This window comes from Mirounga angustirostris, unplaced genomic scaffold (genome assembly GCF_029215605.1).
Source record: "Mirounga angustirostris isolate CCGP_5_RB_7025 unplaced genomic scaffold, mMirAng1.0.hap1 SCAF_7, whole genome shotgun sequence".
Classification (NCBI taxonomy): Eukaryota; Metazoa; Chordata; class Mammalia; order Carnivora; family Phocidae; genus Mirounga; species Mirounga angustirostris.
In genome coordinates this window covers 26,455,878-26,476,580 of record NW_026991715.1, presented here as the reverse complement: position 1 = coordinate 26,476,580, position 20,703 = coordinate 26,455,878, and the positions used below count along the sequence as shown (strand labels likewise).

Below are 20,703 nucleotides of genomic sequence, written 5' to 3'. Positions count from 1 at the left end.
AAATTTAGATCTGAATTTTAAATCAGTCGTCAACTAACACAGCAACTCTTGGGATGGTTTTAAAAGCAGAAATGTGACAAGCAATGTGGGGAAGAAGAAATGAAATAGAAGGCCTATTCCCTACTTTCAAGGAGTTTATCATCTAAGTGGGAAGCAAGAGGACAAATTACTTGATAGTTTCTAATCAGGTGGTGAGCTCCTGTGAGAAAGAATGACCCTGATTCTTAGTCTGGGCCTAGTGGGGCTGGAGGAAATAAACACTTATTTCATATTGCTGATAAGGATAATAGAGCTAGATCAGAAAGAGGTAAATACTTAGAACAGGCTGACGTGATTTGGAAAGTGACAGAGCCTGGATTTGAAGGCAAGAGTATTTAAGTCCAGTTTTTTTGTTTTATCATCTAGAGCATAGGGAAAAATGGGAGGGGAAAAGGATTTGCAACTGGCATTCAAGAGGCTTAGGGGTGGAGGGTATGACTTCTATTATGATTAAAAGGAAGGAAAGTAGAATAAGCTTGATGGTTGTCTAGAAAGCATGAGAAGTCCAAAGAGGATTTCTGTTGGCAAATCCTACAAGAAGGTTGTGCTCTTAACTTTATTTCTGTGGGTAGGCCTCAGAGGTCTTTCAGTGAACCACCCTAAAGAGCATCAGAAAAAGAGTTCTCTTCTGGAGAGAGGGTGTCCATAGTTTTTAATCACATTTTCAAAGTTGTCTGTGATCTAAAAACAGTTAACAATGGGACTTGATCTCTTTATTTCAATATATAACTGATAATAATTTATAAGCATTTAAAATTTTCAAATTATACTTCATGAAAAAAAAAATCTCAAGTCTTAAGTACCCAGACAATCCAGTTGAAAATGCATGAAAGGGCAGATGTAATGTCATTTCCATTTAAAAATTTTTAACTGGAGTGTTTTTTCACCTCTCCAAAGTATAATTCATCATGGTTTGTTCAGTTGTGAATAGTCTCTTCATCTCATGTTGTGTTTATGGGAAGGGTATAATACTCAGACTTTCCAGATAAAAGTTATCTACAACCTCTTCTAATGTAATGTTGCTTTCTAACCTGTAGTTTAAAATGTTGACCCATCTTATATCTTAAATCCTCCCTTGACTCCATATGTTCTTCTATGTACCCATTTTTCACTCTTTTACACCCAGATTTCCTAAAAAGAGTGCTGTCTACTTTTGCACAAGTCCCTCACCCCTCAGCCCTTCCTCCTCCTCCACCTGCTCCCAACACACACACAGTCTGGCTTCAGCTCTGGTTCTCCACTGACACTGTTCCCCTCAACGTTACCAGCAATCTCCTTGATGCTAATCTAAGGGGTATTTTTCAGTTCTCATCTTACCCAACCTCTCTCTCCCAGCTAATGATATTGTAGACTAGTGCTCTATTCTTGAAAGCCTCCAGTAAGGAATGACCTCTTGGAAATGTTACTCTCCAGGCTTTCATCCAATCTCCAGCTCTTTCTCTTCCATTTCTTCTGAAGGCTCATTTTCCTCTGTCCAGCCTTTAAATTTTGGTGCTTTCTGGGGTTCTCTTCTAGGGCTTCTTCTCATGTTACGTCATCTCCCTGGGTGATCTCACCTATCTCTGACTTCAAGTACCATCTCTGGGCAGTTGGCCCCAAATCTTTGTAACTGCCATGGATATATGTAAGTGGACATGTGTGGTGATTGTCTCTGCATCTGTCCCCCAAAGGATTGGTTGTCTTTCCTTGTATTCCCACAGCATTCTGTATTTGCCCACATCATAGTATCTATCATAATGTTAATTATAATAATTATAATAATAATTATAGTTAATTTCCAGTCAAGTTCTGTTTTTTTTCTTCCTAGACTGTAAGGTCCTTGAGTGAAGGAACTACACTTGTTCATTATTGTGTTTTTAGTTCCCCTGTACCTCCATCCTAATTGGGTTTTGAATTTCCAAGCCATATGGTTTAGGTGGGATTGATCCCATCCTTAGTTCCAGGGGTGGGCCATTAATGGTTTAAATAAATTAACATAGCTCTCCCAACTCTGGCACAATGATTGGTTCAGGAATGGGGCCAAGGCTTAAAATGATCCTACAGGTATAAAGCTCAAGAGTTTTTTTCCTGGGAGTACTGGGATACAGACTTCTTTATTCTCTTGGATTTTACCTGAAAGGAAAGCTGCTGGCAGCCACTTGTGTCCACAAATGGAGGCCTGGGAATGGAGTTCACACAGAGAAATTAGAGCTTTGATAGAAAAACTGGATTCTTGATATCATTGTTGCAGTCCCTGGATGCATCCGTGTCTGAACTTTCCATCTACTTTAGGTTTCGTTCTGATAGCTAATCAGTTTCTTTTTAAAACTATGCTAGTTTATTTTGGATTTTCTGTCATGTGTAACACAGAACATCCTGACTGGTGAACTCAACCAAGGACTGCCCAGACTTCTAGATTGGTATAGCCAAATGCTTGTTTTGTCATTGTTCCATGGGTTCTCATGGTATCTCATATTCAGCATATCCCAACCTGAGTTATTTTCTCCCTTGAAGCAGTTCTTCTATTTTCTGTTTCAGTGTTAGATATCTTAATCCATCCATGTAAGTTGAGCCAGAAATTTGGCTATCATCCATGACTCCTCCCTTTCTCTTATTTTCTCACAGGCAGTCATTCATGAAGTCCTGTTGGTCCTGAATTCTAAATAGCCCTCAGCATTTTCTACTCCCCTCCATTCCTATGGCTTTTCTCTGAATTCATGCCAGTATTATCTTGTATGGTTTTGTGTAACAGCCTTACCACTAGATTCTCAACCTTTATTTTTGTACCCTGTACTTAATTTTCCACAATGCCTCCAGAAGGAACTTTCTAAAATGTTCATCTGATCATGTTTTCTGCTGAAAAATCTCTCAGTAGCTCTCCAACATGTTCTGAATAAAGTATGATCTTTTAAATTTATTTTACATAGTTTTCTTAATCTAATTCAATGTTATCACTAGATTATATTATAGGTCACTGAATATTTATATTTTATCATGCCTCCAGCCTTGCATGTGCTCATCCATCTGTCTGAAACATAACCCCTCTGCCCACATCCTTTTTTCTTTAGCTTCTCCTATTTTTATTTTTAATCCCTATTCATTCCTTCCCCAGAAAACTCTCCTTAATTCCCCCCAGAAGGCTAATTGTCTTTCTTTGTATACCCATGGCATCCTGTACTTGGCCACTTCATAGCATTTGTTAGTGAACTAAAATTGCCTGTCAAATTATTTTTCCCCCCTAGACTGTAAGCTCTTCAAGTGTAAGGACCACATCTTGTTCATTAGTGTATTTCCAGGTTCTAGCAAAGTTGCCAGACACATATTAAATATATTAAGTGTTTGAAAAATATTTGTTGAAAAAATGTTTGTCATAGAAGTGTGTCATTATATAAAGGACCTTCTTTTGTATACTTCTACAGAATTCAAGGTGAGGATTTCAAACCAATTTATTTTATACTGAAGGTAAAAGTTTGATTCCTTAAAAGCATTTATCACAATGGGTAATAGCTTTTTGTTTACTTGTTGGTGGTTTCTTACGGGCAAGGACTCTACCCGTCTTATTTGTTATTGTGCTCTGAGCACCCTAGACCATAGTGGGTGCTTGATGTCACCATCTCTGTCTTTTTTTTAAGATTTTAAAAAATTATTTATTTATTCATTATTTATTTTAGATAGAGAAAGCACAAGCAGGGGGAGGAGCAGAGGGGTAGAGAGAAGGAGGGGAAAGAATCTTAAGCAGACTCCTCGCTGAGCATGGAGCCCCATGTGGGGCTTGATCTCACGACTCTGAGATTATGACCTGAGCTGAAATCAAGAGTCGGATGCTTAACTGACTGAGCCACCCAGGCGTCCCATCATCTCCTTTTGATTGTTTCCATTAGAATACAAAATTCTCTAATATCTTCCATTTTGAAAAAAGAAAAAAAACAATCTTCCCTCTTCCTATCTCCTCTCAGTCCTCAGTTCTCTGCTCCCTATCTCAGCAAAAGAGGGGAATTGTCTATACTCGTTTTACCACTTCCCTCTACCCTTTATTTTTTTGAACACACTCCATTCAGGTTTTTGCTCACATGAGTCCTCTGAAACTACTCTTGTCAAGATGTTGAGAAATCTAATGGACACTTATATTTTCAGCAACATTCAACACAGTTGATCCTTTCCTCCTTTTAGGCACATTTTTCTTCTCTCCTTATTCTTTGCTGGATCCTTTTCTTCAAGACCTATAAGTGTTGTCCTCATTGAATCTTAGTCCTGGACCCCTTTCTACACATACACATTCTCCCTAGGAAAACTCTTTCATTTCATTATTTTAAATGCCTCCAAAATTTATCTTTCCAAGCCTGTCTTCTCCCCATGTGTTCTACTCAGAATCTCTATATGGGTATCTAAAAGACAATTCAAACTCAATATATCCAAACTTATTATGCTTGATTTTCTTCTTCAAACCTGTGCTTTTCCTGGTCATGCTATTGGGAAATGACTTCCATTTAGATGCTTAAGGGAAAAACCTAGAAATTAATCCTTGGTTTTTCTTTCCTTCACTTCTGTCAGAAGTCCAGCTGAGTGTATCTCCAGAATAACTCCAGTTAGCCATCATCCACTTCCACTGAAAATACACAGTAGCCTCCTATACAGTTTCTCTGTTTTCATTCTCATTCTTTTATAATCCTTTCTCCTCAAAGCAGCCAGAGTAATCTTCTAGAGTCATTAATTAGAGCATGTCCTTCTCCTGTTTTAAACTCCTGCAGTAGCTCCCATCACATTTAATCTAACCTCTTTGAGATGATTTACAAGGTACCTACATAATGTGGCTTCTTATGTCTTTGTAACCATCTCTCAAACATCTTCTTCTTCCCAGAGTGCACTCAGCTCTTGTGGCCTCTTTTTTCTTCTTCAAAGAAGTCAAACCCATTTCTGCCTCAGAGCCTTTGTACATTTTCTTCTCTTTGCCAGAATGTTCTTCACTACCTTCTTTCCACTGCTAGTTCCTTTTCATTGTTTAGACCTCAATTTAACTCCCACATCTTTGAAGAAAACTGTCCTGACCACCCTGTGTAAATTTGGCCCTCTCCAGATGCTTGCTATCAACTATTTTGTTCCTAGCTCCTAGCACAACTTGTAAACATCTTGTTTATTTTGTCTGTTCCCACTGAGAACCAAGTTCCCAAGAGTAGGGACTTCTCTGTTCAGCCCTATGTCCTCAGTTCCTACAACAGAGTCTTGAGACCTTGGAGACCTCAAGAAATATTGATTGAATAAATGAATGTTTAGGTTTTCTGGTGTCTCAAACTACTGCCATTCCTTTATTATATAGTAGTAAATCATCAATTGGTTTAAGAGCTTTTAAAACTGAGGTACTGGGGTGCCTGGGTGGCTCAGTTGGTTAAGTGTCTGCCTTCAGCTCAGGTCATGATCTCAGGATCCTGGGATCAAGTCCCACATTAGGCTCCATGCTCAGCAGGGATCTACTTCTCCCTCTCCGTCTGCCCCTCCCTCTGCTCGTGCTCTCTCTCTCTCTCTAATAAATAAATTAAAAATCTTAAAAACAACAACAACAAAAAAACCCACTGAGGTACCCTGAATCTTTTAGGCAGTTTTACTTGATGATCTAGATTCTGAATGTCTTGTTCTGCGACATTCTCAGTGAAAATTTAACTTGTTTCAGGAAAATTTAGCACAATTGAGGCAAGCTTATTAGCATGTGTTTAAGAGAGCAAGATTCCAGTTTTATTGCCACCTTTTCCTGTATCTATAACCAGAAGAGAGTGCCCTTGTCTTTTATATTATTGGAAATTATTTTCAATGTAGTCTGCATAATTAAGTAACATGTCTTCTTTTATAACAAACTTGTATCATGTTAGTGCTTTCTAATTCTGTAATTTGAATATTACCCTGCAACATAAAGGAAATGTGATGAATGATAGCTAGTTTTTTTTCTGTACCTTTCGAGCAAAGGGCTAAATGAGACTATAAATGAAGTTATTATATGATTAGAGAATAGTAAAACAAAGTATCTCTTATGCAAGCAGTAATGTTCTTTCCCTTACTATTAATATCTATAATTATCCCGTGAAGTAACTTTTTCCTAAGATGAAAGCACACAAGGTTATTGTATTTAGAAACTTCTGAGGGGACAAGGAAATACTCTTCTCTGCCAGCTGTGGACCAGTCATGAGTCCTCAGTGTCAATGGTTCTGTATATACAGGCTTGAGTCTGTTTCCTCTTGAACTCATTTAGCGTAACTTGCTAGTATAAAAGCAAAATGAAACGTCCCCAAATGATTAATTAATTGACTTATAGGATGTGCATTTTCTCACTATTAAAAATTGCATTGACTTCATTTTTTGTTAACAAAAATTTTATTCCATGTTCACATTTTTTGGGGGGTGGGAAATACAGTTTGAACTGTGTAGATCATCTTATATGTAGATTTTTACAGCTTGTTACTATAAATGTATTTCTCTTATGATTTTAATATTTTCTTTTCTCTAGCTTACTTTATCATAAGAATACACTATATAATACATGCTTATAGAATAGATGCTTTGTGTTAATCAACTGTTTATGTTATCAGTAAGGCTTCTGGTCAACTGTAAGCTATTTGTAGTTAAATTGTGGGGGAGTTTAAGTTACACTTGGATTTTTGATGTTGCAGGGGTTGGGGCTCCTTGCCCCCACATTGTTCAAGGGTCAACTGTATACATAGTTCATTTTGCCTTATTAGAAATCTTTCCCTGTTTGGTCAGAATCATGGAGGATTATCTTTACACAGGACATAGTCCTGCTGTTTTGAATCTGTATTGCCCAGTAAGTTCTGGACCTTGGGCAATGTGCAGAGGAGCTATGAATGAATCTTAACCCGAGAACCTCAAATGTCACCTTCTTAGAGAGACCTTTCCCACTCCCTCATTTCATTGCTTAGTTCTCATTCAGAAGCTAGTCCTAAAATTACCTTGTTTACTTATTTATTATCTCCTTATATAGAAAGTTAGCTTTGTCTTTGTGTTTACTTTGGATCCCCAGTAAGTGGACCAAGGGCACTTAAGCATTTGTGGAATTAATAAATTAATTTCTTGGGGCACCTGGGCGGCTCAGCTCCTGATCTCAAGGTCCTAGGATTAAGCCCCATTGGGCACCCAGCTCAGCGGGCAGTCTGCTTCTCCATCTCCCTTTGCCTCTCCCCCCCCAACTCGTTCTCTCTTTCTCTCTCTCCAATAAATAAATAAAATCTTAAAAAATTAATTTCTTAATCACCTATAGTGCTTTAAAAAAATCTTGTAATGGTTAAACATCATGGTGATCGCTGAAATTCTCAGATACACAGTCTGCCTATTTTCTTTTTTCTATAAAGGCCACTTATTTTATAGTTTAAACTCTAGCTGCAAATTAGTGGGAGTTGGTAGCCACTCAAGGAAAATACAGTTTGTCTGCCTAATTAAATGAAATTTTCAAAAGGTTTTTTTTTTTTTTTTAATCTAGTCTTCCAACCACATACCAGTTATTTCCTGCCATCCATATTTGCCAGAGAATTTCATCCCACGGTACAAAATTCCTAATTCTGGAGGGGGAGTGGGTGAATAAATGGTGCTGAAAATTTGTAAGGCCACTTTGATCTGAACCCTGATAAAATTTGGCTTCCTGGGTTTAATAAGACTGCAAGGTCATTTTTGAGCAATGTTCCCCCCCCCCCCCCACACTTTGGAAAGCGGTTTTCCTCGTATTAAATCCATTTGTTTACAATTCCACTGTGGAATTCCCCTCTCCCTACATACCTAGACGTTAAGATAGAGCTTAAGTCCTATCGTTCTCACAAAAGGTTAATTCCTGTTGTCAGGGTTCGAGGAGCTAGTGGGAAAACCCGGAAGGCGGCCGCCCCAAGTCCCTGGCCGAGGTCTTCTCTGCTGGAGGTCAAAGCTGTGGCGAGTGTCTGGGCAGGGCTCTCCACCAGCCACGCGCTGTCAAGCTCCGAGCCCACACCCCTCGCGGCCCTGCGCGGGCAGGCCTGTGGCCCCGCACTCAAAGTCTAGCCTAGGTCGCGCGCCTTCTCTGCTCAGGGGGCCGCTGGACTGGCCAGGAGCGCGACGGAGGGGCGAAACCTGGAGGCTGAGGAGGGGATGGCGCGGGAGGGTCGGCTGCTCGAGGAGCTCTAAGCAGCTCTCTTTGTCGTGGGGGCGGGGAGACGAAGCCTTCTGCATTCCAAAGAACCGGGCGTCGTTCCCGCCCCGCCCCGCCGTAGCCTCAGAGAGCAGCAGACAACGTCACGCTGAAGGACCGCGACCGAAGCGCGCCCCCCCTTCACTTCCCCAGCCACCTCTACTCCCCGCCCCTCCGGTCCTTTCCGCGCACACCCCGCCCCGTGAGCTGCCACGTGAGGGAATCCACTAGTCAGCCTATGGGGGCCAGCTCCGCCCTACGCCCCCGCCTTGCCCCCCGCTCCGCGCGCCGCCACGTGATGCGGCTCACCACCAGCCAATGGACGCCGGCCTTGCCTCGCGCCCCGCCCCGCGCGCCGTGGCCGTTTGAAGTGACTAATTTCTGTCATATGACTGAGGCGCTCATGGGGGTGGTGGGGCTGCTCTAGGAGCGGGGGCCTAGCGAGCGCCCTAAGGAGCGACCCTGGTCTGGCCGTGGTCAGCATGGCCCCTACGCTGTTCCAGAAGCTCTTCAGCAAGAGGAGCGGGCTGGGCGCGGCCGGTCGGGACGCGCGGGACCCAGACTGCGCGTTCAGGTAGGGCGCTGCGGGGCGAGGGGTGGGGGGGGGGCGCCGAGCCGATGGCCTTGTGGGCTCCGCGCTCCAGATGTGCAGGGGCCTTCGGTGTTCGTGCCCGCGCGACAGCGCCACGCAGGGACTGGGACCTGGGCCCCGGTGGGGAGGGGCTGGGCAGCTGCGGACCTGCGCTGGAGGGTTGGAGCGAGGTCCTCTCGCCCCACCACCCCCATCCCGGCACTTGCCCCTTCCCCCTCCTCCCGGCCGGTTTGTTTACGTCCTGCCCGGCTGCCACGCGCGGCTGTGCCTTCCCCACCGAGCACCGCGGCCTGAGCGTAGGGTCCACACTCCTTTCTGGCAGCCAGTAGAGTTGGGAGCGGGCTGGGCTGGACCTCAGCCCCAGTCCTCGGGGCCCAGAAGTTCTCCCCTCCTCCCCGAGACAGTCGCTCTCTGGGTGCTTCATTCCGGCCTGTTTGCCGGAGAGCTGCACGTTTTGGGCAACCTTCTGAGGGTAGAAGGCTGGAGGAGCGAGTAGGCAAGGTCCCGTTCTTTCAGGTTTCTTGGAAACTAGTATTGGAGGTGTGCAGTTACCGGAACGAGCGGTCTTATTGTTATCGAAGGAGAAAGGTGAAACCTAAGAGGTTATGGTACTACTGACTAGACTGAAGCAGGACCGAATCAAAGGAAGCACGGCCTTAGAATTGACCATAGAATCATCCCGTTACAAGTGTTACCAGAAAGGAGTCTTGAAAAATTGAAAACGATAGCAAAATATTTTGTGGTATCACAGGCTTTATTAATTTTTGGTTGCAGTACCTGTTGCTGGTAGAAAAACTTCTTAGAATTGTAAGACAATGTAGGAGAATCATGAATTCAAGGTAAAATTTAGTCGCCAAACCACATTTGAAGAAGAGATTATGTCTTTCACATAGCCTTCATACTTGTTGCGGTGTGGAAACTTGTAAATATAACTAGGCTAAATGTCACATCTCTCTCAAACCTGGTAGGACAGCAAAGAGCCCAGTTGTTCAGTAGTAGTAGGAAAAAATGAGAGTCTGTTAAATTTTGCAACAGGCAAAAGTTTGAAATGACTACCACACTGGTAAAAGGTTTTCATATTCTTAAAATTATTCACCCTCTCTCGGTAATGCAGGTCACATTACGAAATTATAATATTAAATGGAAAGAACTTAACTGGCTTTTAGAGGAAGAAAAATCACAATGTGAACATCTTGGAAAAGTGTCTAGGAAAACAGTTTTCTGGGTTTGGGTCTTTTCCACTGGGAAATATCTTGCCATACTCATCTAATGACTTTTAAAGAACATTTCTTTACTGATTTTCTTTTGAAAAACCATAGTGTAGTCTAGATAATATTACATTGAGACATCCAGTAAATCAAGAGTCCATAGAAAGCAGGTTGAGAGTATTAAAAAGGTGACATTTGATTAGACTCTCTTTCTGGGCAAAGATTGACTTTGGGGTACTCAAGTTTCCAAGGGTCTCAAGTCACTCATATGAAAAGAATTTTCATGTCTATTTTTAAAAAACGTAAAGCCTACTATATAGTTGTGTAACACTACTTTGGAGTTGCCAAAGCACTTTCCCATTAGTTATCTCATGTGATATTTCACAACCACCTTGTGAGATAGAGCAAGTAGCAGTATAGATAACTATATGATACTTTTTCCAGTGGAAGTAAGAATTATGTATACACCCAATAAGTGCAGTATGATTTAGAAGTGATTTCTTTAAAAAATAAAATGTGTACAATTGTACATGTGAGAAAATGAGAACTGGTTAATGTCATACAGCTAGTAACTTGCAGATCTAGGTAACCCAGGTAATTTTTCTTTTTTTAAGATTTTATTTATTTGTCAGAGAAAGAGAGAACACAAGCAGGGGGAGTGGCAGGCAGGGGGAGAAACAGGCTTCCTGCTGAGCAAGGAGGCCGATGTGGGACTAGATCCCAGGACCTTGGGATCATGACCTGAGCCGAAGCAGGTGCTTAACCAACTGAGCCACCCAGGCATCCCGGTAATTTTTTTAAACAACTTCAATTTACATACAGTAAAATTAAGCCATTCTAACTGCACAGTTCTGTGAATTTTGTTATACATATACAGTTTTGTACTCACCACCCCAGTGAAGTAGTAGAACACTTCCATCCCCCCAGAAGTTTCCTCATGCCCCTTTGTAGTCAGTTCTTAACCCATCCTTACTCAGGGCAGTCACTGGTCTGCTCTAATGAGTGAAGTTTTGACTTTTCTAGAATTTCCTATAAATGTGATCATATTGTTTATAGTCTTTTCTATCTGGCTTATTTTAATTCAAGAGTGATGATTTTTGAGATTCATCTAAGTTGCATTTATCAGTAGTTCCTTTGATTTTATTGCTGAGTAGTATTCCATTGTATGGGTATAGTACAGTTTCTTTATCCATTCACTACCAATTGGTAGACATTTGGATTGTTCCCAAATTTGGGCTGTGATGAACATTGTTGCTATGAACTTTTGTGTACAAATCTTTATGCAGACATATGTTTTCATTTCTCTTGGATGGTTATCTAGGAGTGGGATTGCTGGGTCACATGCTAAGTATGTGCTTAATTTCTAAAAAGATTGCCAAACTTTTCTGAAGTAGCTGTACCATTTTGTATTCCCATGAGCAGTGTGTGAAGTTTATAATTGCTCCACATCCTCTCCAATACCAGGTATCTGTTAGTCTATTTTTTAATCAAGATTTTTTTTTGTATTGTGAAAAACACCTAATAACATTTACCACGTTGACCATTTTTGATTATAGCCATTCTAGTGGTTGTAGTGGAATCTTGTTGTTGTGTGTGTTTTTTAAAGATTTATTTATTTATTTTAGAGAGAAAGAGATAGCGTGCACGAATGGGGAGGAGGAGGGGCAGAGGCAGTGGGAGAGAGAATCCCAAGCAGATTCCTTGCTGAGCCAGAGCCCAGTTCGGGGTTTGATCTCTTGACACCAAGATCTTGACCTGAGCCGAAAGCAAGAGTCCATTGCTTAACCTAACTCACTGAGCCACCCAGGAGCACCTCTTATTGTGGTTTTAATTTGCATTTCCCAAATAACAAATGATGTAACTCGGGTTTTAGAGCAGATTAAAATTTCATTCCAGTATACCATGCTTTTCTTTCTAGAATCCTTTTTTGGTTTTGTTTTTTTATAGTCAGTTATGTTGTTAAATCTGACTTGGACACAGCCATTGGCAACTAACCCATAGTTCAGTGTCTAAAGAGTTAGTTCCTAGAGTTAGCAATCTACAAGGCCCAGTGGTAGTAAGTCACAGTAGAGCTCTGGGATAGGAGAGACTTTTGATATGAACGAAGCTTTAGGAGCCTTGAAATACTGTCTTTCGTGGTCACCCCATTGGAAAAGGTGGTCAGGGATCACCCCCTTCCCTTCTGTTTTCACTTTTCAAAAAGACCCTTACCATATAGATTTCTTTGTACTTGTCTTATCTAAGCTTCTTGAGCTGAAGATGAGTGTGAAGGATATCACATGGCTATTATTTCAGTAATTTATAGAATTAAAACAGTAACTTGTTTTTATATTTTTGAGGATTTGGGAAGTGATAGAAATAATTAATTGTAAGTTCAGTAACTGCAATACCTATAAAATGATTGCTTTAAAAATAAAATTCTTGGAAAAATGTCTAATTTGGTGAAGAAGTTTGTTTCAGAGTTAAATGTAGGGCGTGATTCATGTTTTGTTAAAAAAATTGCTGCAGTTTTGTTTTATTCCTAATGCATGAGCATTTGCTCTTACTGTCTGTTCCAGAAATTCTTACCCTGTTGTAACAATCTCTTAATTGTTCTTTTTCCATCACTCTTGTCTTGTTCCAAACTATTCTCAACACTTCATCCTTTTAAAAATGCAAATTCTGATTATGCTCAGCATGCAAAACGGTATAGAATTTAATATCTGCATTACGAGTTATTTTAAGGATTCAAAGAGATAAGTCATGTTAAATACTTAATGCAGTGCTTAGCACATGGCATTCAGGAACCAGAAATTGTACTATGATGATTCCATGTTTTGTGTAAAACCCTTCTGTTTAGGCCCAAACTCCTTAAAGTGGCCCTGTATCGTGTGACTTTTGCAGTCTCTAGCCTTGACTTTTTTTTTTTCCTAATTAACATAAGGTTGTTTTTTAAAAACCGAGCCATCATTCTATTATTATACTTAACAGAAATTCCTTAATATGATCTATTCTTAGACTATATTAATATTTTCTCAGGTGTTTCAAGATGTCTTTTTATATATTTGTTTGACTTAGAATTTTTTTTTTTTTTTTTTTGAGGAAGAGAGAGAGAGGTGGGGAAGGATAGAAGGATAGAAGGGGGAAGGAGTAGAGGGAGAGAGAGAATCTTAAGCAGGCTCCATGCCCAGCATAGAGCCTGACACGGGGCTCCATCTCATGACCCTGAGATCATGAGCTGAGTTGAAATCAAGAGTCAGATACTTAACCCCCTCAGCCACCCAGCCAACCAGGCATTTGAATTAGAATCTTAAAAGAATCTGCATATTACATTTGCAGTTATGTTGCTTAAGTAATTTTTTTCTATAACAGCCTCCCCCCGCCTTTGTAAAATATGATTTCTTGTTGAAACTGGGTTATTTTTCTTACAGAGTTTCCCACATTCTTTATGTGGCTGTTTGCTGCCTTATTGTTTCCTCTAATTCAGTGCTTCCCAGCATTCTGTTTTAACAAGCTTCCTCTAGGTTATTCTGATGCTCTAGTTTGAGACCCACTGCTATAACTTACTCTCTCTTTCCAGAAAGCTGGTAGTTAGATACTTTATTAGATTCAGGTTCATTTTTTTAAAATAAAAATATCCCATAGATGTTTGTTGTGAATTTCCTACCTATTAGAGTTACATCGTGTCTAGTTGTCCTCCCTTTAGTGATGCTAATAAATTTGGTGAGTTGTTCTATCAATCTTGTTCTCACATTATAAGATTCCCCTTTCCCTAATGGTTTTAGCATCTTTTGTTGATTATTGTCTGAATCCATTACCTTGTTAGGGGTTGTAAAATGGTGATACCCTGATTGTTTAATTCCTCCTGCATTTACTTCCTAGAAGAAATTTCTCTTACTACCTGTTTGGCTACGCTTTGCTACAGGAAAGGTAGCATATAAGTTTGATTGTTTCCCTTTGTAATGTGTCAGAATAATTTATAATGAGTTTAGTGAAGGTTTTCACTTTGTCATTTTTTGGTATCATCACAAGCTTCTGGATTTTAATGTGTTTTAATCTATCACAAATTGTCCCATATTTGGCCAGTAGCAGACTTTTCAAGTTGATTTCTGTGCTCTTGTGACATGATCTCTTTAACCTTTGATAACTTCTGCTTTCTTTTGGGCTTTTATTAATCCCCTCTCCCTCTTCTAGAATTTTATCACCCTGGACATGTTTTACATTCAGTGATGTGCCAAGCTGTGCTGTTCCCTGTTCTTGTCATAGTTTTCTGTTCTTTTTTGTTTGGCTTTTTGTAGTGATCATCTGGACTTATCCTAATTCTCCTTCCTCCAGGAAGCCTTTTCTGGTTTCTCCCAGAATGAGTTAGGTTTCTCTGAAATTTTCTTCCATAGCTTAATGTATTTCCTTCTGTGACATCTATTACAGTTGTCATTATTTGTCCATATCTCTCTTCTTTGCTTGCTTGAGTTCTCTTCAACTTCAAGGTGGGTTTTGGAGTTAGAACCCTGTAGATGGACCTGTGGGGAAAAGATACCTAGATTTCTTGCTGGAACCCCTAGATAGCTGCCGTTTTCCGAGGGAGAGAGTATAAGACTGGAAGCATAACTTGACTAGCCTATCACAAGTAGCAGCCTTCTCCTCTATTCTCTATCACACACATTTTATATTCTTCATAGCTCATTTTATAACTTACCATCTGTCTTCCCCATGTTCACATTGTTGTGCCAGTATACAGCACAGTGCCTGAACATATGCTCAGTAAATATTTATAGAATGAATGTATGAAATAATTTCAAGGGCAGAGGGAGAGAGTCAGAAGTTCTCTTTTGGACATTTGGTCTAGTTTGATAGAGATGTCCACTTAGAGATGTCCAGTTGACAGTAAATAAAGTAAATGTAGAGTTCACAGCAGAGGTTGATTCACAGGAGAATTGGGACTGGAGATAGCTTATGGTCAGTATTAAAACTAAGGGAAGGGATGAGATCATCTAGGAAAAGGTGTAGATAGGGTATTGGAAAGAAGAGGCTTTGCTCTGAGGAAATTTAAAGTGTACAGATGTAGGAGGGGAACGTCTACAAAGAAGAAAATGGCAAGAGAAACATTGGGAAAGCCAGGGGTGTGTGGTGTTAGGACAGCTCCAAAGAGAAAGTGTTTAAAAAAATGATGGTGTGATGAACTGTTTTCTATATGCTGGTTGCTGACAGGTCTTGTAAGATGACAAATAGAAAAGTATCTATTGACCTGTCAATTTGAAGATAACTAGTGACCTTAATTTTTTTTTTTTTTTTGAGATGGGCATGTTTAAGGGGAGAAAGTGAGGTAGATGAAGATAGATGTGGAATAAATGAGAAGTGAGAAATGGCTTCACTGCTACAGCTTCCCCCGCCGCCCCCCAGGAGAAACAGTCTGTAGTACTGTGTTGTTTTTTTACTTTCAGTATTCTGATTTTATGTCACATTTTAAGCTTCTGAAGTTCTTTTTTTCTTTTTAAGATTTTATTTACTTACTTGACAGAGAGAGAGAGCACGCACAAGCAGAGGGAGAAGCAGGCTTCCCACTGAGCAGGGAGCCCGATGTGGGGCTCGATTCCAGGATCCTGGGATCATGACCTGAGCCGAAGGTCAGATGCTTAATGACTGAGCCACTTAGGCACCCCTGACGTTCTTTTCTTTCTTAAAGATTTTATCCATTTACACTTTCTAAGTTCTTAAGCTGGCTTTTTAATATTGTCAATATTTGTAAGAATTGTATTTCAGAAATTTTGCTTTTTCAGCGTGATTTTTAAAGATTTGTTGCATTGCATTCACAAGGGCTTTTGTTATTTAAAAAATAGCACCCCTCCATAAATTGTACCTTTTAATTCAATGTTAGAAATAGTAGAAAGTTTTAATATTCTTTTTTTTTAAGCTTTTATTTATTTATTTGACAGAGAGATAGTGAGAGAGAGAGAGCACAAGCAGGGAGACGGCAAGGAGAGGGAGAAGCAGGCTCCCTACTGTACAAGAAGCCCAACGTGGGGCTCAATCCCAGGACCGTGGGATCATGATCTGAGCTGAAGGCAGACCCTTAACCGACTGAGCCATCTAGGTGCCCTGAAAGTTTTAATATTCTTTACAAAGAATCCTGTGGGAATCGTATCTTTCTTACTAATGTGGGAAGCTGAGAATTGTAAGTAATTACATATTAATGCTCTTTGGTAGTGATGTTTGGTCCTAAGAGTCTAACTTTCCAGTAAGAAATGCAAATGTATTTTATTGTTAATTTGTTTTGCTTTTCTATTTCTAAGTAGTAGTATTAGATTTGTTTTTCAGAACCATGTTTATTGAAAGAAAATAGGTGACTGAAAAATATAGCTTCAATATTCAATTTATAAAACTTGGACCTCAAAGGGACAGTTTAAGATAGAGGTGTAGGAAGATCCTGAACTCACCTCCTCTCATGGACACAACAAATCTGCAGCTACATTTGGAATAATTTCCTCTGAAAAAGTTCTGAAAACTACATGAACGGTGCCTCCACAGCAAAAGATAAAAGGACCACATTGAGATGAGGAGAAGCAGGGCTACACTCTTCCCAAAAACTTCACCCCCAATTCGGTGACCCATGATCAGGAGGGATCTTAAACATCTTTCCCCTGAGGAGCAAGGGTTTTGTGCCCCACATCAGGTACTCCAACCCTTGGATCCTGCACCATAGAAACAAGCCTCCAGAACGTAAGACCAGTGAGGATTATGTTCAGGAAAACCAAAAAACTATAGGGAATGGAAAAGGAGAACCTGCTGTTACAGGGCTTGCATGTAGACTCACTCACCCCAATACCCAGGAAAAATGAGCAGACTGAAAAGTGCCTAGACCATATGTGAAGGAGAAAGTCTTAATCCTTAATCTTGAAAGGACTGCCAGAAAGGCAGGAACCTGTTGGGACTCTCCCTGGGAACAAAATTGCTGGTGGGTACTACTTTTGTCATCTCATTCTACCTTACTCAGGCTAGCTTTGGTGGGCACCATTTTAATAATCTTCTTAACCTGCTAGCACAGGTGGGTGCACCCCACTCCCATGTGCCATGTTATAGCCAGCCTATAAGCATCTCTCATACACCCCTGAGCTGCAGTTGCACTGCAGCTGGTTGGGCAAGTTCTCTGCCCCTCTGTGCCATAGTCAGCTGGGCAAGTGTACCTCAGTCCCCACATCGCAGCTACAGCTTTGTATAGCCTGTTGTGCTCAGTCTACACAGGGGGTGCCCTTTGAATGCCTAGTTCTGACTGCTGGGTGGGAGGGAGATTGTACTTCTGGGCTGCACAGATCATCTCCTACAAAAGGCCATTCCTTTAAGACTGTGAGAGGTAGCTAGCTATTTCACTGAATACAAAGAAATAAACTGAGAGAACCAGGTAACATGAGTAGACAGAGAAATATGTTCTAAACAAAAGAACAAGACAGAACCTCAGAAAAAGACTTTACTGGGCTCTATGCTGGGCATGGAGCCTACTTTAAAAAAAAAAAAAAAAGGACTTCACTGAAATGGAGGTTAAGCAAACTACCTGATAAAGGGTTCAAAGTAATAGTTATAAATACGCTCACTGAACTTAGGAGGGAAATGGATGAACACAGTGAGAACTTTAAAAAATATAGGATATGTAAGAAAGTACCAAATAGAAGTCAGAGAGTTGAAGAATACAGTAACTGAAATGGAAAATATATTAGAGGATTTCAATAGCAGACTGGATGAAGCAGAAGAATGGATCAGTGAACTGGAAGACAAAGCAATGAAATTCACCCAGACAGCAGCAAAAAAGAATTTTAAAAAAGTAAAGATACCTTAAGGGACCTTTGTGTCAACATCAAACAGAATAACATCCACATTATAGAGGTCCTAGAAGAAGAGGGAGAGAAAGGGGCAAAAAACTTATTTGAAGAAATAATGGTGAAAACTTCCTCCATATGGGGAGGGAAACAGGCACCCAGGTCCAGGAATCCTAGAGAGTTCCAAATAAGATAAAGAGATCCACACCAAGATGTATTATAATTAAAATGTCAAAAGCTAAAGAGATACTTAAAAGCAGCAAGAGAAAACAACACTATATACCAGGGAAACCCCATAACACTATTAGCAGATTTTTCAGCATAAACTTTCCAGGTTAGAAGAGAGTGGTGTGACATATTCTAAGTACTGAAAGGAAAAAACATGTAACCAAGAATACTCTACCTGGCAAGGTTATATTTTAGACTAGTAATTTTTCAGCTAAGCAAAAACTAATGGAGTTCATCACAACTAAATCAACTTTACAAGACATGTTGAAGGAATTTCTTTAAGCTGACAATAAATGGCATTAATTAATGGTAAAAAAATATAGTAAAGTAAAAATCTTACTGGAAAAGGTAAATATACAGTAAAGGTGGTGGTTTAATCACTTATAAAACTAGTATGAAGGTCAAGAGACAAAACTAAAACTAAATAACTTACTAAGGGATATGTAAAATAAAAATTTGTAAGCTACAACATCAAAAACAAGACATTGTGGGGGGAGTAAAAATGTACAGTTTTGGAATATATTCAAATGTAAGTTGCTATCAACTTAAAATAGACTTATATTCAGAGGATGTTATATGTGAACCTCATGGTAACCACAAAGTAAAAACTTACAGTAAATATACAAAAGAAAATGAAAAAGGAATCTAAACATGACACTAAAGAAAGTTATCAAGAATGTCACCACAAGTGAAGAGAAAAAAAGAGGAAAAGAACAGAGAGGAACTACAAAAACAGCCAGAAAACAGTTATTAAAATGGCAATAAGCACACACCTATCAGTAATTTTTTTAAAATGTAAATGAACTAATTCTCCAATCAGAACACATACAGTGGCTGAATGGATTTAAAAAAAGATTTATCTGTATGCTGCCTATAAGAGACTTCAGAATAAGGACACACACAGACTGAGAGTAGAGGGATGGAAAAAGATATTCCATGAAAATGGAAATGAAAAGAAAGCTGATGTAGCTGTACTCCTATCAGACAAAATGGACTTTAAAACAAGAATGTAATGAAAGAGAAGGGCAATATGTAATAAAGTGGTAGAGCATTTATAATATATATGCACTCAGCTTAGAAACACTAAAATATATAAGGCAGTATTGAAAGACCTAATGAGAGAATTTGACAGCACAATAATAGTAGGGGATGTTAATACCCCACTTATATCAATAGATAGATCAGACAAAATTGATAAGGAAATATTGGTCTTAAATGATACATTAGACCAGATGGACTTAATAGCTATATAGAGAACATTTCATCCCAAAGTAGCAGAATGCATGTGCTTCTCAAGTCCACATGAAACATCCAGGATAGATCACATTAGCTCACAAAACAACTCTCAGTAAGTTCAAGAAGATTGAAAGCATATCAAGCATTTTTTCAACCACAGTGTTATAAAACCAGAAATCAGTTACAAGAAGAAAAATGGAAAACCCACAAAAATGTGGAGATTAGACAACATGCCACTGAACAGCCAGTTGGTCATTGAGGAAATCAAAGAAGAAATAAATATCTAGAAACAAATGAAAACAGAAATACGACTTACCAAAATGGATGCCACAAAAGGGGTTATAGAGGGGAAGTTCATAGCAATAAAGGCCTACCTCAAGAAACATGAAAAATTTCATAACCAATCTAACTTTACGCCTAAACAAAGTAGGAAAAAAAGAACAAGTGATACCCAGGTTAGTAGAAGGAAGGAAATAATATAGATCTGAGTGGAAATTAATGAAATAGAGGTAAAAAGACAATAGAAAAAAATCAGTGATAACAAGAGCTGGTTCTTTGGAAAGATAAAAATGACAAATCTTTAGCTAGACTCACTAAGAAAAAGAGAGAGCTCACATGAATAAAATGAGAAATGAGAGAGAAGTTACAACTGATACTACAGAATACAAAAAATCACAAAAGACTACTATGAACAATTATATACCAATAAATTGAACAACCTGGAAGAAGTGGATAAATTCCTAAAAGAATATAATCTTCCAAGACTGATTCATGAAGAAATAGAAAATCTGAATAGACTAATTACTAGTAAGGACATTGAATCAGTTATCAGAAACCTCCCTACAGACAAAAGTCCAGGAACAGACAGTTTCAGTGGTGAATTCTACCAAACATTTTAAGTTTTAACATCTATCCTCAAATGATTCCAAAAATGTTGAAGTGGAGGGAATGCTTCCAAACTCATTTTATGAAGCAGCATCACTCTTATACCAAACCAGTGTCAGTGAGGATGTGGGGAAAAGGGAATCCTTGTACATTGTTGGTGGGAATGTAAATTGGTACAACCACTAAGGAAGACAGTGTGGAGGTTTCTCAAAAGATTAAAAATAGAGCTGCCAGTAGATCCAGCTATTTCATTTCTGGGTATCTATCTGAAGAAAATAAAAACACTAATTTGAAAAGATACGTGCACCCCTGTGTTCATTGCAGCAGCATTTGCAACAGCGAAGGTATGGAAACAAATAGTGTAGATGAATGGATAAAGATGTGGGGGGGGGGTGTGTGTGCGCGCGTGCATGTGCGTGCACACACGTGCATGCACATCCATGTACAGTGGAATATTTAGCCATAAAAAATAATGTAGTCTTGCTATTTGCAGCAACACTGATGGACCTTGAGGGTATACTGCTAAGTGAAATAAGATAGGGAAAGACAAATACTGCATGGTTTCATTTGTAAGTGGAATCTAAAAAACAAATA

At 39.5% G+C, this 20,703-nt stretch overlaps 1 protein-coding gene across 3 annotated transcripts in view; it reads left to right on the top strand.

Annotated features, from left to right (window-relative positions):
• The first annotated feature begins 8,553 nt into the window (after positions 1-8,553).
• Positions 8,554-20,703, top strand: part of FNIP1 (folliculin interacting protein 1) — a 151,507-nt gene continuing 139,357 nt past the window's right edge. For 2 of the 3 annotated variants that reach the window (XM_045892155.3, XM_045892141.3), the window contains exon 1: positions 8,555-8,747. In XM_045892155.3, coding sequence (XP_045748111.1) covers positions 8,656-8,747 — 92 coding nt within the window. In that variant the 5' untranslated portion in view covers positions 8,555-8,655. Of the gene's footprint in view, positions 8,748-20,703 lie in introns of all 3 variants that reach the window. The other variant, XR_010412994.1, reaches the window with a different exon arrangement.